The following is a 13,263-nucleotide window of genomic DNA, read 5'->3' as shown; positions in this document are numbered from 1 at the left end:
ATAAGCAGCAGCACCAACAAGCAAGAGATGGCCAGAAAGTCTTGATAAACCATATTTACCCAGTTGAAAATGATAAAAGCAAAGGTAGTATATAATGGTAGGAAGATGAAAACTATAAAATAGTAACAAGGCAGATTTGAAAAAAAATAAGTTTTAGAGTCAGAAAATAAAATACCTGAAATTCAGTGTGCAAGACTAATAGATAAAGCTGAAAGTGAGCATTAGTAAATTGGAAGGTACATTTCAGAAGAAATTACACAAGAAGGAGCACAAAAGAAAAACAGGGAAAATACAAAAGACTGACTCAAAGAGGATACAGTGAGAAGATCTCTATTTTACTGGAGTCCCAGAAGAAAGGAGGAAATAAAGGCCAAAGGAAATATTTGAACGGACAGGCAGACTAATGGAACAGAATAGAGTATAAGAACAAATCCCATAATACTTGATGTATGGCAGAGATGGCACTGTAGAGTAATGTGGAGTTGTTGAGATTTTCAGTGATTGGTAATTGTACAAATAGCAAAAATGGAATTGGACCATAAACAAATACTAATTACATTTGGATTATAGACCTAAAAATGGGAAGAGCAAAACAATAAAGCCTTCAAGGGTAATGTAAAACAATCTTTCTTGATCTTTGGGTAGAGGAAGATTTCTTTAACTTACACAGAGTGACATTACAATTAAAAACATGCTAAGCAAGGGGTTCCTGGGTGGCTCGGTTAAAATTTGAGACTTAGATTCTGCGCAGGTCTTGATCTCAGGGTTGTGAGATCAAGCCTGTAGTTGGGCTCTGTGCTTTGCTTAGAATCTGCTTGTCCCTCTCCCTCCCCCTCTGCCCTTACACCCTGTGCATGTACACTCTCTCTCAAGTAAATGAATAAAATCTTCAAAAAAAAAAAAAAAAGCTAAGCAAAAAAAAAACAAAAAACAAAAACATTAGGGGGGGGGAGCATTCATCATATAACCCACAAAAGTCAAATATACTGAGAGCAAAACAAAGCTGTAATAATAAAAAGGCAGCCCCATGGAAAAATTAGTAAAGTATTTAACACTTCACCAGAGATGAAACTCAGATTATCAAAGCGATTTAAAAATTGTAAGAGAACTTCATACTTATTCTGGTTTTATTAAAATAGAAAAGTAAATGGAATCTAAATAGCAATAGTAGGGAATCAGCTAATTAAAAATTTATACATATGATAGAAATGCCATTCTCTTTTTTTTTTTTTCTTTTCGACAGACACAGGGAGAGAGGGTACACAAGCAGGGGGAGTGGGAAAGGGATAAACAGGCCTCCCACCGAGCAAGGAGCCCTACGCAGGGCCCAATGATCCCAGGATCCCAGGTACATGACCCAAGCCAAAGGGCAGACACCCAACAACTGAGGCACCCAGGTGCCCCAGCAATGCCATTGTTTTTTTTTTTTTTTTTAAGATTTTATTTATTTATTTGACAGAGATCACAAGTAAGCAGGAGGCAGGCAGAGAAAGAGGAAGGGAAGCAGGCTCCCTGCTGAGCAGAGAGCCTGATGCGGGACTCGATCCCAGGACCATGAGATCCTGACCTGAGCCGAAGGCAGTGGCTTAACCCACTGAGCCACCCAGGCACCCAGGAATGCCATTCTTTACAAATGATTAACATTATACTAATAGGCTTATAGTACATTAGTGTACAGAACATTATCCTACTGTGATAAAAAAAAAAAAAGTGTATATAATGTGAAGTCAGGTATTTCAGAAAGCATGTGTGGAGGACGGTACATGCAATGATTTTAATCACTTATCAATTATATTTTCTAATGTTTCTAAATTGAGCATGTACTATATTTTATGCAATTGATAGCAAACAGCATACCCAAAATAGGGCATTATATCCATTTTTCTGTTATGAGAATCACCCATTTTTTATTATAATTCTGAAGGAATTAGAGAAATACATTTTCATGAACAGAAGCAAGCATATAACTATATAGTATGTGCAGTAGCAACACAAAGAATGGGGAATACTACTGGTATTGTGAAGCTATAGATCAGGACTGAGTGATTATCACCCATTTTCTTTTCACTTAAATGGGTCCTTTATTTTTTCTGGGTTTTTTGTTTTTGGGGTTTTTTTTGCCTCCCTTTTTCTCTTTTGCTTTTAGGATGCTTAAATGCCCTTTATGTGTATAGAACGTATATACACACACATACACTTTTTTTTTTTTTTGCAACTTTGAATTTACAGAGTCTAGAGCTTTTCAAAGGAAGACTTTATTAAAAGTTTAAGACTGGGATTCATTTTGATAGCTTTAGAATCTTAAATTTTCTATAAGATTTTATTTTCTTTAATTTTGGGCTTTTCACAGGAAAAAAACGAGCCCTTTCTAAAGTAACTTTTCCGATAAAATAAATGAGTATGTTATTTGAAAAGTGATTTAGAATATGTTGGTTTTTTAACAGGAAAGGATTTGTTTTCTGGCCTTTAGTGTCATACCAAGAGGGTTTTCTTTTGTTTTTTTAGTTTGGGTAGGATGTTACCAGGCAAATTAAAAAAAATAGGATGTGCTGTGTTTGTTTTGCCACAACTTTCTTTTTTTTTTTTTTTTTTTTTTAAAGATTTTATTTATTTATTTGAGAGAGAGAAATCACAAGTAGATGGAGAGACAGAGAGAGAGAGAGAGAGAGGGAAGCAGGCTCCCTGCTGAGCAGAGAGCCCGATGCGGGACTCGATCCCAGAACCCTGAGACCATGACCTGAGCCGAAGGCAGCGGCTTAACCCACTGAGCCACCCAGGCGCCCTTTTTTTTTTTTTTTTTTAAAGATTTTATTTATTTATTTGAGAGAGAGAAATCACAAGTAGATGGAGAGACAGACAGAGAGAGAGAGAGAGGGAAGCAGGCTCCCTGCTGAGCAGAGAGCCCGAGTTTTGCCACAACTTTCAAGAAACTTCCAGATTAATTTAGGTTTCATTGCTCAGCTTTATATACTTTATCTGATTCAACCTGTAATTGTTTTAGGTTATTTATTGTTCTTTTATCTTTTTTTGGAAGTGAGGCAAATGTATGTACATAAATATATATATGCACACACATAAGTGCAGTCACACATGCGGTATAAATATGCTTTTTTGAACTTCTTTTAGCCAACAAATGGAATCTTCTTGAGCATGTTTCTGATAGTTTTACCACTGGAATCCATGGCTCATGGTCTCTTCCATGAATTGGGTAACTGTTTAGGAGGAACATCCGTTGGATATGCTATTGTGATTCCCACCAACTTCTGCAGGTACAGTAATCTAGTATAATTAGTAATGACTACTTGACTCTTAATATTTTCCTAATATTTGTATGAATTTGAATATAAAACATGATTGCTCATTTTTTCAGAAGTATAGTATTTTCAAAATATAATGCATTGCAGTTTTTTTCATTTACCCCAAATGTTTAAAAACTTTTATTAGCTCTGCATAATGATGTAATCCTCAGGATTCAATTTAAATATTTTCTTGATAAATGTGATTAGCTTATACTTAGTTAAAAAAATGAGAAAATATGAATGATGCTTCCAAGGAAAGGTCCTACCCTTTCTTTAGAAAAAGGTCCTATCCTTTCTTTAGAAAAGGTTATCTTGTTTAAGAAAATGTCCTATGAAACAACATGGTGAAATTTAATAGAAACAACCTGATGAAATTTAATAGAGTCCTAAATACTAGTTCTGTGTTAACCCTAAGCAAATCATAACTTCTCTGAACTTCAGTGTTTTTACCTAAAATGCCAATGACAGGGATGTCTGGGTAGCTCAGTTGGCTAAGCATCCAACTCTGGATTTCAGCTCACATCATCATCTCAAGGTGGTGAGATCAAGCCCCACGTTGGGCTCTACGCTGGGCATGGAGCCTGTTTAAGATCCTCTCTTTCCCTCTGCCTTTGCCCCTCCCCCCCTCAAAAAATGCAAATGACACTACCTATTCTTCCCATCTCAGAGGAACCTATTATGAAGAGCTAATGAGAATATGAATGTAAAAGTACTCTGCTCACTGGAAAATGTTACCAAAAAGTTGGGAATGAAGTTAAACATGTATTTGTTTCATTGTAGTTTGATTCCAAAATAATTTTTGTCCTTAAATGTGTGGCAAATCTTTTTGAATCTGTAAATATTGCCACATTAAAAAAATTTTTATAGTAAGTACCTTTGAAATAGAAAAAAATAGTTATTTGCTGTTAATGAATTTTGATTACAAAGTATTCATAATTTCCTTTGTGATTTTTGGGGTGGGGAGAGGGAAGACTTGAAATAAAAAATTTATTTCAAATAGTTGTCATAAAAACCAAAAACAGTATTTGTAGTAAATATTTTTCTTTGTGTTAAGGGCTTTATAAAAAGTTGCAAATTCTTATGAGACGTAAAAGGAATAGATTTAAAAGGGTCACATAAAGTAAGATGTGACAGTTTAGCCAAGAGAATATGTGAAATAATAATTTGCACTAACTTTTGTTAATGTTTTGCTTATTCTTTTACTGTTTGTGACTGCTAAATGTTACATATACAGCACAAAGTGTCTTACTATTTTAATGAAAACTAGTGTCATTAGAATAGTACTGATAAAACTTAAAAAAAAAAAAGAATAGTACTGATAATATATGAAGCAAAATGTAAGGTTTTCAAAACTACTGAAAGAACTTCCTTTTCTGGGTAGGAGTGATGATTTTTTTTTTCTTCCTGAATAATGGTATTTTGATTCTGCTAGCTTTAAGACATGGTTTTTCATCTTTACTACAGTACCATTTTATGTTCGTTCTAGGATCAGATCTGCCTTCAGTTGTTCAGCAGTATAAGGCATTGAAACAGTATAACTGTTTCAAAATGTCATTTACCAACAATTTCTTCTGTCATTTGTGTTCCTTAGTAGAACTTGAATGCAACCTTATAAAGTCTTTTTCAATATAGAAATATAAAGCATACTGCTTCCATAAAGTTTTTTGTCAAGGAAAGAAAGTTCTTTCATTATAGTTCCCACCTGGGTGTTCTTGAAATGCAGGGTAAAATCAGTATGATCTTGCTTTTAAAAAGTCTTATTCAGTATCTGTCATTTGGTAAAAGAATATGAATACAGAACAAAGAACAGTCTTATCTACATTTGAAGATCTTTTCCCAGCTTTCAGTCTGGTGACTATTTTATTGGTTAGAGAAAAGTTATATAGAAATGTAACTTTTAGTAATTAGGCTCTGATGTTCAAGCTTAATTTTTAGTACTTTAGAAAAGAGGGTTTTAAAAAATTCTGCTATTTGGTTAGCAGCAGCTGTTATGATGCTTAATTACAAATAAAGAGTAAGAATGTGACATAGAATGTACACTCTTTAAACACCAAAATAATTTTTTTTCCTTCAGTCCTGATGGCCAGCCAACACTTCTTCCACCAGAACATGTGCAGGAGTTAAATTTGAGGTCTACTGGCATGCTCAATGCTATCCAAAGATTTTTTGCATATCATATGATTGAGACCTATGGATGTGACTACTCCACAAGTGGACTGTCTTTTGATACTCTACATTCCAAACTGAAAGCTTTCCTTGAACTTCGGACTGTGGATGGACCTAGACATGATACGTATGTTTTGTATTACAGTGGGCACACCCATGGCACAGGAGAGTGGGCTCTTGCAGGTAAATGTACCTCTGGCAATTTCACTGTTATAAAGATAGATCTATTTATGGAAAGCTACCCTTCACACTGCAGCATTATTTCCAGATTTCCAAAATTCTTAATTTTCTGCTTCACAGTTTACTAAGTATACAGGTGATTCTGTTTTGTTTTTGTTTTCTCTGGCATACCTGTTTAGCATAGTATTAGTAATCTCTAAAGGTTTTGAGAATTTTATCTTGTATTGATTGGAAGAAAAAATCTGCTTAGTCTAAGAAATTATCAGTTTCCCTTTAATATATTTTCAGAATTATTAAACTTAGTTTCATTTTTCAGAAGCTAATTAACTTGACCAGTACTTCTAAGTCTTTAAATGTTAGGAGTGCTGATTTCAATAGTTCTGCACATATACAGTTTATGTTAGAAAGCTTATAAGGATTAAGCAAGTGAGGTGATATGGTGAGAGTAGTGCTTAGGTCAGGAGACCTTGGTTCTTGTCCTGATTTTGTCTTAACAGTGTTATTTTTGTCAAGTTACCTAACTTCTCTCAGTTTCAGTTCTCTCCTCTGTAAAATGATGGGGTAATATTAAATCTTCTTGCTAACTGTAAAATGAGATCTATTTTAGATGTAAATTTGTTCATTGGGCTTCCCAACTAGAATAGAGACCACATAAGTCACGGGCTTTGTTTTGTTAATTATTTGCTTAGTGCCTAGAACAGAGCCTGGCAGATCCCTAGTAGGGTTCCTTAAGTAACAGACAGATGGAAGAAATCATTGAATGAGGGCGCCTGGGTATCTTTGTCCTTAAATGTCTGCCTTCTGCTCAGGTCATGATCCCAGGACCCTGGGATCCAGCCCTACATCAGGTTCCCTGCCTGGCAGGAAGCCTGCTTCTCCCTCTTCCACTCCCCCTGCTTGTGTTCCCTCTCTTGCTGTGTCTGTTTCTGTCAAATAAATAAATAAAGTGGTTCCAAAAAAAAAAAAAAAAAATCATTGAATGAATCATGAAAAAAAAGGTAATTTTATTTTATGTTAGAAATAGTTCTTTTAGAACTTAATTCTATCCTGCTTTTTCTTTAACTATTATAGGTGTTTTAGACTAAGAATACTTACAAATAATAAAATAGACAGAAGTAGAAATAGATACTCAGATCAAGGACGAATATAAGCAGAAGCATTCTGGAAGGACAGAGGTAGAGCTCCCAACATAAGAACTCTAAGTGGGGATGATTAAAGGTTAAAGTTGAGATGATTTTAAACCATCATGGTTTCCCTAATCACATGCTAGATTTGAAATAAGGGTTTTATCATAAAAATACATTGTAATTTTTGGTTTTGTGAATAAATTAATGGCTGTCTAGGAGTAAAAGCAAATATTTATTGGGCATATTTGAAGCAGCTACTATGCTTAGTACTCTATATACATTAAATTTAATCTTCACTTAAGCTTTCAAGTAAGTACTATCACCTCTATCATCTTCATTTTTCAAAGAATAAAATGAAAACCTAAAGTTGTTACATATCTGTGGTCATAAAGCTGGTAAGTGATGGAACCATAATTCAAATCCAGACCTGCCTAACCCCTTAAAGTGTATTTTCCCCCATTGTACCATGTGCTGCCAAGGCTAAAACCATTAAGGTAGAGAAAATTGGGGGCACCTGGGTGGCTCAGTGGGTTAAAGCCTCTGCCTTTGGCTCAGGTCATGATCTCAGGGTCCTGGGATCGAGCTCTGCATCGGGCTCTCTGCTTAGCAGGGAGCCTGCTTCCTCCTCTCTCTCTGCCTGCCTCTCAGCCTACTTGTGATCTCTGTCAAATAAACAAATAAAAATCTTTAAAAAAGGTAGAGAAAATTGCATGTTCTGGTTTAGTAGATATTTTTTATAGCACTGTTCACCCTTTTCCTAAACACTGTTGAAGAAGGTAGTCAACATCAAAATTACTTAAATATAGTTTGTAAAATCTTTTACTTGACCTGTAAGTTATTAATAATTCAATGTAGAAAACTTTTTAAGCCTTTTTGGCTATTTTAATTCTAGGTAAAGTATACCAGTCTGTGTACTTGGCCTTAGAGCACAGAAAAAAAGGTTCTAGTCAATTCAAAAATCCTGAAAGAAATAGCATTTCAGATCTAAAACCTGGGATTGATTATTAAAAATTTACTGTATTCCTTATAATACTGAACTCTTCCCAAATCAAATGGAAAAAGACATAATTTTGGTGGTTATGCATATATCCCTGGTTATTTGTAAGTATTTTAAGAAAATAATTTTAAAAGTAAGCTTGTTATATGTTAACATATAGAATATATTAATAAATAATAAATTAATAAATTAATAATAAACAAGGATTTATTAATATAAACATTTTTCAGAAACTTTGTATTTTTCCACTTAAATCTTTTAAAAATTTATTTCAAGTATCTTTTAAAAGATGGCTTTGGAAGTAAATTCTAGATGTATAGTTTCCTACTATTTATATCAACTTTTTCTTTTCCTAGGAAAAATAATAGACACCAAGTAACATATATATATCAGTGTTCTTAAATTTTCACTCACTGTGAGTTAGCAATAATTTATGAAGACTTATAAACTCCATAAAGTGTGGCTATATTTTAGGTTAATATCTAGCAATTATATTCTGGAATGGTATCTTTATAATATTTTTTTAATATATCACCAATGAGTTGACCATTATAGAATTCCTCTCTTAGCCAAGAAGATTTGTTCTTCTATGTGTAACTTTCTTTTTGGAGACTTAATCGTAAAAAGTAGAACACAATGAAGAAAGCACATGACCCTGCCTCCTCCAAGAAGGGCAGGTTCATCCCATAATTCAGCAACGCTCTACTCTCTCAGCTTGAGGCACCAAGCCCCCTTGGAGGTAACCAGGTTGAACTGGGGATAGAGGCTGAGCCTTCCTTTCTCTCAGTTCTCTCCCATGTGATAGAGAGCTTTGAGCTCGGAGAATTACATCTTTCTAAAAACCTGTAAAATAGGAAATATCATGTCTGGATTTTACATGGGAGTTAGCAAGTAAGAGCAGGTCCAGAACTAAGTACCACTGTGAGAAAGAGAATCTCTATTTGCCCTTATATCACATACCTTGACTCACAGTATTTCTTAGAATATATAGTAGTCTCCTTAATTTATGGAGTTTCATAAGATGGAATCAGTTATTTTAGCCTCTTTGTTTCAGAGTAAAAAACAATTATGATAATGACAAGAGAGAATTAAATGAAAAAAATGTAGATAATCTATAAAGCAGTTTATCACAGATAAACAAAGCCTTTAAAAAGCAGTCTCAATTACTTTAACTGCATCAGATGGCTGTTAGCTGAGATAAATGTAAGTACTTTGCATCTGGGCCAAAAGCCAAATGCAACATAGAACCTATTCATAGGAGAAAGCAGAGCAAAACAAAACAGGAGAAGAGAAATAGTTGAAAAGGCTTTAATGCTCCTTTAAGTCTCTTATTGATATCTAAAGAGCATGTATACAAGAGAATTAGTTTAGAATGTGCTTTTAGGATATTTATTGAAATAGTTGTAGAAGGCAAGTTAGACAATGATGTTTTGTGGCAGATGGATTTTGTATAATAGCTCTTGTAATCTCCGTCATTCTCTGATCTCTATGAGAAAATGAATAGAACTGGCAATAATGAAAAGTTAACATTTTACCATATAATGAAAGGTATCTTCTGGAGCTCTCTGTGAAGCAACACATTAGTAATACACAGAGACCATGCATTGAGATAGTGCCTCTGAAATGATAAGCAGGAGTCTAAGAACAATTCATGAAATAGCTTTTTCATTGTCAAAAGCCCAAGCTATAGTAGGCTGATGAATAAAAGAATATTAATTGTTCATAAAGAATGTGTTATTATGCCCTGGCTTCAGGGGTCACATTACTAATAGAAACCAAATACTAAAGGATTCTCTCTCTCTCTCCAGTGTCATTTTGATAGTTTAGCAGAGAATGATTGCTCTAGGTAGAGATGTGTATCTGAAATTGTTGGAGCTTGTGCCGTCATCTCCCTCAACATAGAGATTATACCATGTTAAGACTTTGTTCTGATCATTAAAGTAACATATGCTCAGTGTAAAAATGGTCAAAAATATAGGAAGGTGTAACAAAAACTACCTGAAATCCAAACACCCAGCAATAACCACTGCTGTTTTTGTAGATACACTTCCATGCCATGCTTTTTCTCCTAGTATTATAGACATTTTCTTGTCAATAGAATTTTTTTTAAATACCATTTTATTAGAATTCTCTCATAATTTCCATTCCTCCTGGTTGTTTCAGATTTTACACTATCATAGATAGCAGTGGGCAGAAGATCTTTGTATGTAATTTTTGTCCCCATTTCTGCCCTTTCCTTAGGATAAATTCCCTAGAATTGGAATGATTCTATGAATATTAATGTACCATTGAAACACAGCCAAGAGTAGAGTGAGTAAGGATAGCACTTGCTTGGGTCACAGAATTTAAGAGGATGCCAAAAATTAAATAGTCAAGATAGTATTTTAGTGCCATATATTTAAAAATCAAAATTAATACAAAAAGGCCTATTATAATGAACTAGATGTAAAACCTACTAGCTTTAAGATAAATATGCTTTAGACTTTTCTGGGTATGTATTTTTTTTTAATCCTGTGTTGTTTTCAGGTAATAAAATACATTTAGAGGTGCCTGGGTGGCTCAGTCAGTTAGGTGGCTGCCTTCAACTCAGGTCATGATTGCAGGTTCTTAGGATTGAGCTCCGCATCGGGCTCCCTGCTCAGTGGAGAGCCTGCTTCTCCCTCTCCCTCTGCCTGCTGCTCTGCTTACTTGTGCTCTCTCTCTCTCTCTCTGTGTCAAATAAATAAAATCTTTAAAAAATCCACTTCTTCCTACCACGATACAGGTAGGAAGAGTTTCTTTTTCCCTCAATAGGTGTCTATGTATAAGGCAAGGTAACATTAATTTATCAGTGATCAGTGATTTTCAAAAGACCCAACAAACTTTTTCTCTAAAGGGCAATGTATTTTTGGCTTAGTAGTCATAAGGTCCCTATTGTAACTGGTCAGCGCAGGCACTATAGAACAAAAGCAGCCATAGACAGAATGCACATTAATGTTATTTATGGAAATAAGAAGAAGAAAAATTTAAGTTTCTTGTATTTTCACATGTCACAAACTTCTGTTCTTTTGATTTTTAACCATGTAAAAATGTAAATCAGTTCTTAGTTCTCAGGCCGTACAAACACAGATGACTGGATTGGCCCATGAGCCATAATTTGCTGCCTGTGATAGAGAATATTGACTTTTCATTTTTTTCACTAAATTTAACTTCATAAATATAATTTTCTTAATTTATTATAACCTATTCCTTTTTCAATGTAACAAGGATTTTTTTTTTTTTTTTTTTACCCAAAGTTGAAAGTCTGTTTTTAAAAACTCTTCTGACGAGATACTTTGAAAGGAAGGCTCCATCTATTTTTTTGGCCTACATATTTAATTCTAGGAACTTAAACTATACTTAAGAGGAGGCTTCAGAAATTATTACTCTATTGAATTTTCTTTTGTTCACAGGTGGAGACATACTGCGCCTTGACACACTTTTAGAATGGTGGAGAGAAAAGAATGCCTCCTTCTGTTCTCGCCTTATTATCGTATTAGACAGTGAGAATTCAACTCCGTGGGTGAAAGAAGTGAGAAAAATCAATGATCAGTACATTGCAGTGCAAGGAGCAGAGATGACAAAGACCATAGATATTGAAGAAGCTGACCCACCACAGCTGGGTGACTTTACAAAAGACTGGGTAGAATATAACTGCAACCCCAGTAATAACATCTGCTGGACTGAAAAGGGCCGCACTGTGAAAGCCGTCTACGGTGTGTCAAAGCGATGGAGTGACTACACTCTGCACCTGCCAACAGGCAGCGACGTGGCCAAGCACTGGATGTTACACTTTCCTCGTATTACGTATCCTCTGGTGCATTTGGCAAATTGGTTGTGCGGTCTGAACCTTTTTTGGATCTGCAAAAGTTGTTTTAGGTGTTTGAAAAGATTAAAAATGAGTTGGTTTCTTCCTACTGTGCTGGACACAGGACAAGGCTTCAAACTTGTCAAATCTTAATTTGGAACCCAAAGTGGAATATTATTGAGAGTTCATACTACAGTTATCACTAACTTGCCATTTTTGTATATTTTTTTTTATTTGTGGAAAAAAAAAAACCTTGCTACTTCTGTAGCTGCTCTCACTTTGTCTTTTCTCAAGTAATTATGGTGTTTGTGAGATGTTGGGAATAAGCATTTTATCCTACAAGTATGTAAGGAGTCATAAATGCTCATGCTGTGTAAATGCATAACAGAGGTTAAAAATAACAATGCACTTTGAGGAATGTTTGTATATGCCTCTGATTAGAAAGAAAACACTTGTCTATGCTCTGCAGTGGCCAATGAAGAATTAATAATGCCTTATTTTCTAGGCATAGATTAGAGAACGTAGACCAGACAGCTTGTTTACTATTATAAGAAAACTTCAATTTGCTTACAAAAGTTTTTTTGTGTGTGTGGACAGTAGGTTTGAATCCAAGACCATTTGAACAATTACAAACTCTTTCTTAAAAAAAGGATAAAGGGAGAAGCCTGAAATGAATGCAAAAATGCGCTTATAGTCTACCATTCAGATGTCTTGGTTGTGGCCTTTTAATCAGTGTAGTAGTACCCAAACGATTGTTGAGTTCAAAACTTTCTTCATGTAGGTAACGATAAGAAGCTAGAAGCCTACAAATCGCTCCTTCCTGCATTGTTGGGGTGGAGGGAGGTTCTGAAAGCACTGGCAATTTTAAGAGTCTTTCTCAGGTAACTGTTTTAATGAACAATGTTTCCAGCTACAAATTCCTCCCATATAAATTGTCTTCCCTTTAAAAAAGTAAACTCTTAAAAAATTTAGCAATTTCTCATTGATTCAGGCTGTTTTCACTATTCAGAAATGATTTTGATCCCTATGGAATTAATGCTCTGCCATGAAAATTCTCTTTCAGATCTCTCATTAGTGATGACTTTTTTTTCTACTGAAGGTCAAAGGATTGGAAACAGGTCATTTTTTTCTTGTATACATGTAATGTATTATGTAAAAAAAAAAAAAGTATTCATATGGCAATTTTAGTTATGCATAATGGTGTGGTTGTAATTTTTAAAACTTAATTCAGTGTTTTGTCTGATTAAAGCAGGCACTGACCAGGGTATCCCCTAAGAGGTAGTTTACCTCCCATTCCCTTCCAGTAATCCTTACATTCTAAATTTTCTTATCTGAGAAGTAACAAGAGGGGAGTAGAATTAAATTAGGGGATAATCTAATCTTTGTTGTTTAAAATGTGACTTCTCACCATTGAAGCCATTTTTACAGCCTCAGAGAGAAAATAATGCCTCTACCATTTTCTACCTGGTGACTTGAAAATTGAAGTTTTTGTTAGGTAGAAGTCACTTAGTGTCAGGGAACTTGTGAACCACTATCTATGCAGCATTGTTACAGTCTGATTATTTCTGTGTTTTGAATATGATTTTCCTAATGCTTTGAATAAAATTTAAAAAATTAATTTTTCATTTAATGTGCAAAAAACAGTTACTGAATAATTTTAATATATTA

The 13,263-nt window shown here is 34.5% G+C and overlaps 1 protein-coding gene across 2 annotated transcripts in view; it reads left to right on the top strand.

Moving 5' to 3' along the window:
• Nucleotides 1-12,565, top strand: part of TMEM168 (transmembrane protein 168) — a 30,406-nt gene extending 17,841 nt beyond the window's left edge. For both annotated transcript variants that reach the window (XM_059171609.1, XM_059171608.1), the window contains exons 3-5: nucleotides 3,127-3,269; nucleotides 5,374-5,648; nucleotides 11,201-12,565. In XM_059171609.1, coding sequence (XP_059027592.1) covers nucleotides 3,127-3,269; nucleotides 5,374-5,648; nucleotides 11,201-11,748 — 966 coding nt within the window. In that variant the 3' untranslated portion in view covers nucleotides 11,749-12,565. The remainder of the gene's footprint in view (nucleotides 1-3,126; nucleotides 3,270-5,373; nucleotides 5,649-11,200) is intronic.
• Nucleotides 12,566-13,263: the final 698 nt, after the last annotated feature.

The sequence above is a fragment of the Mustela lutreola genome, chromosome 4 (genome assembly GCF_030435805.1).
Source record: "Mustela lutreola isolate mMusLut2 chromosome 4, mMusLut2.pri, whole genome shotgun sequence".
Classification (NCBI taxonomy): domain Eukaryota; kingdom Metazoa; phylum Chordata; class Mammalia; order Carnivora; family Mustelidae; genus Mustela; species Mustela lutreola.
The sequence above is the reverse complement of the archived record's forward strand: the minus strand, read 5'-3'. Positions and strand labels throughout refer to the sequence as shown.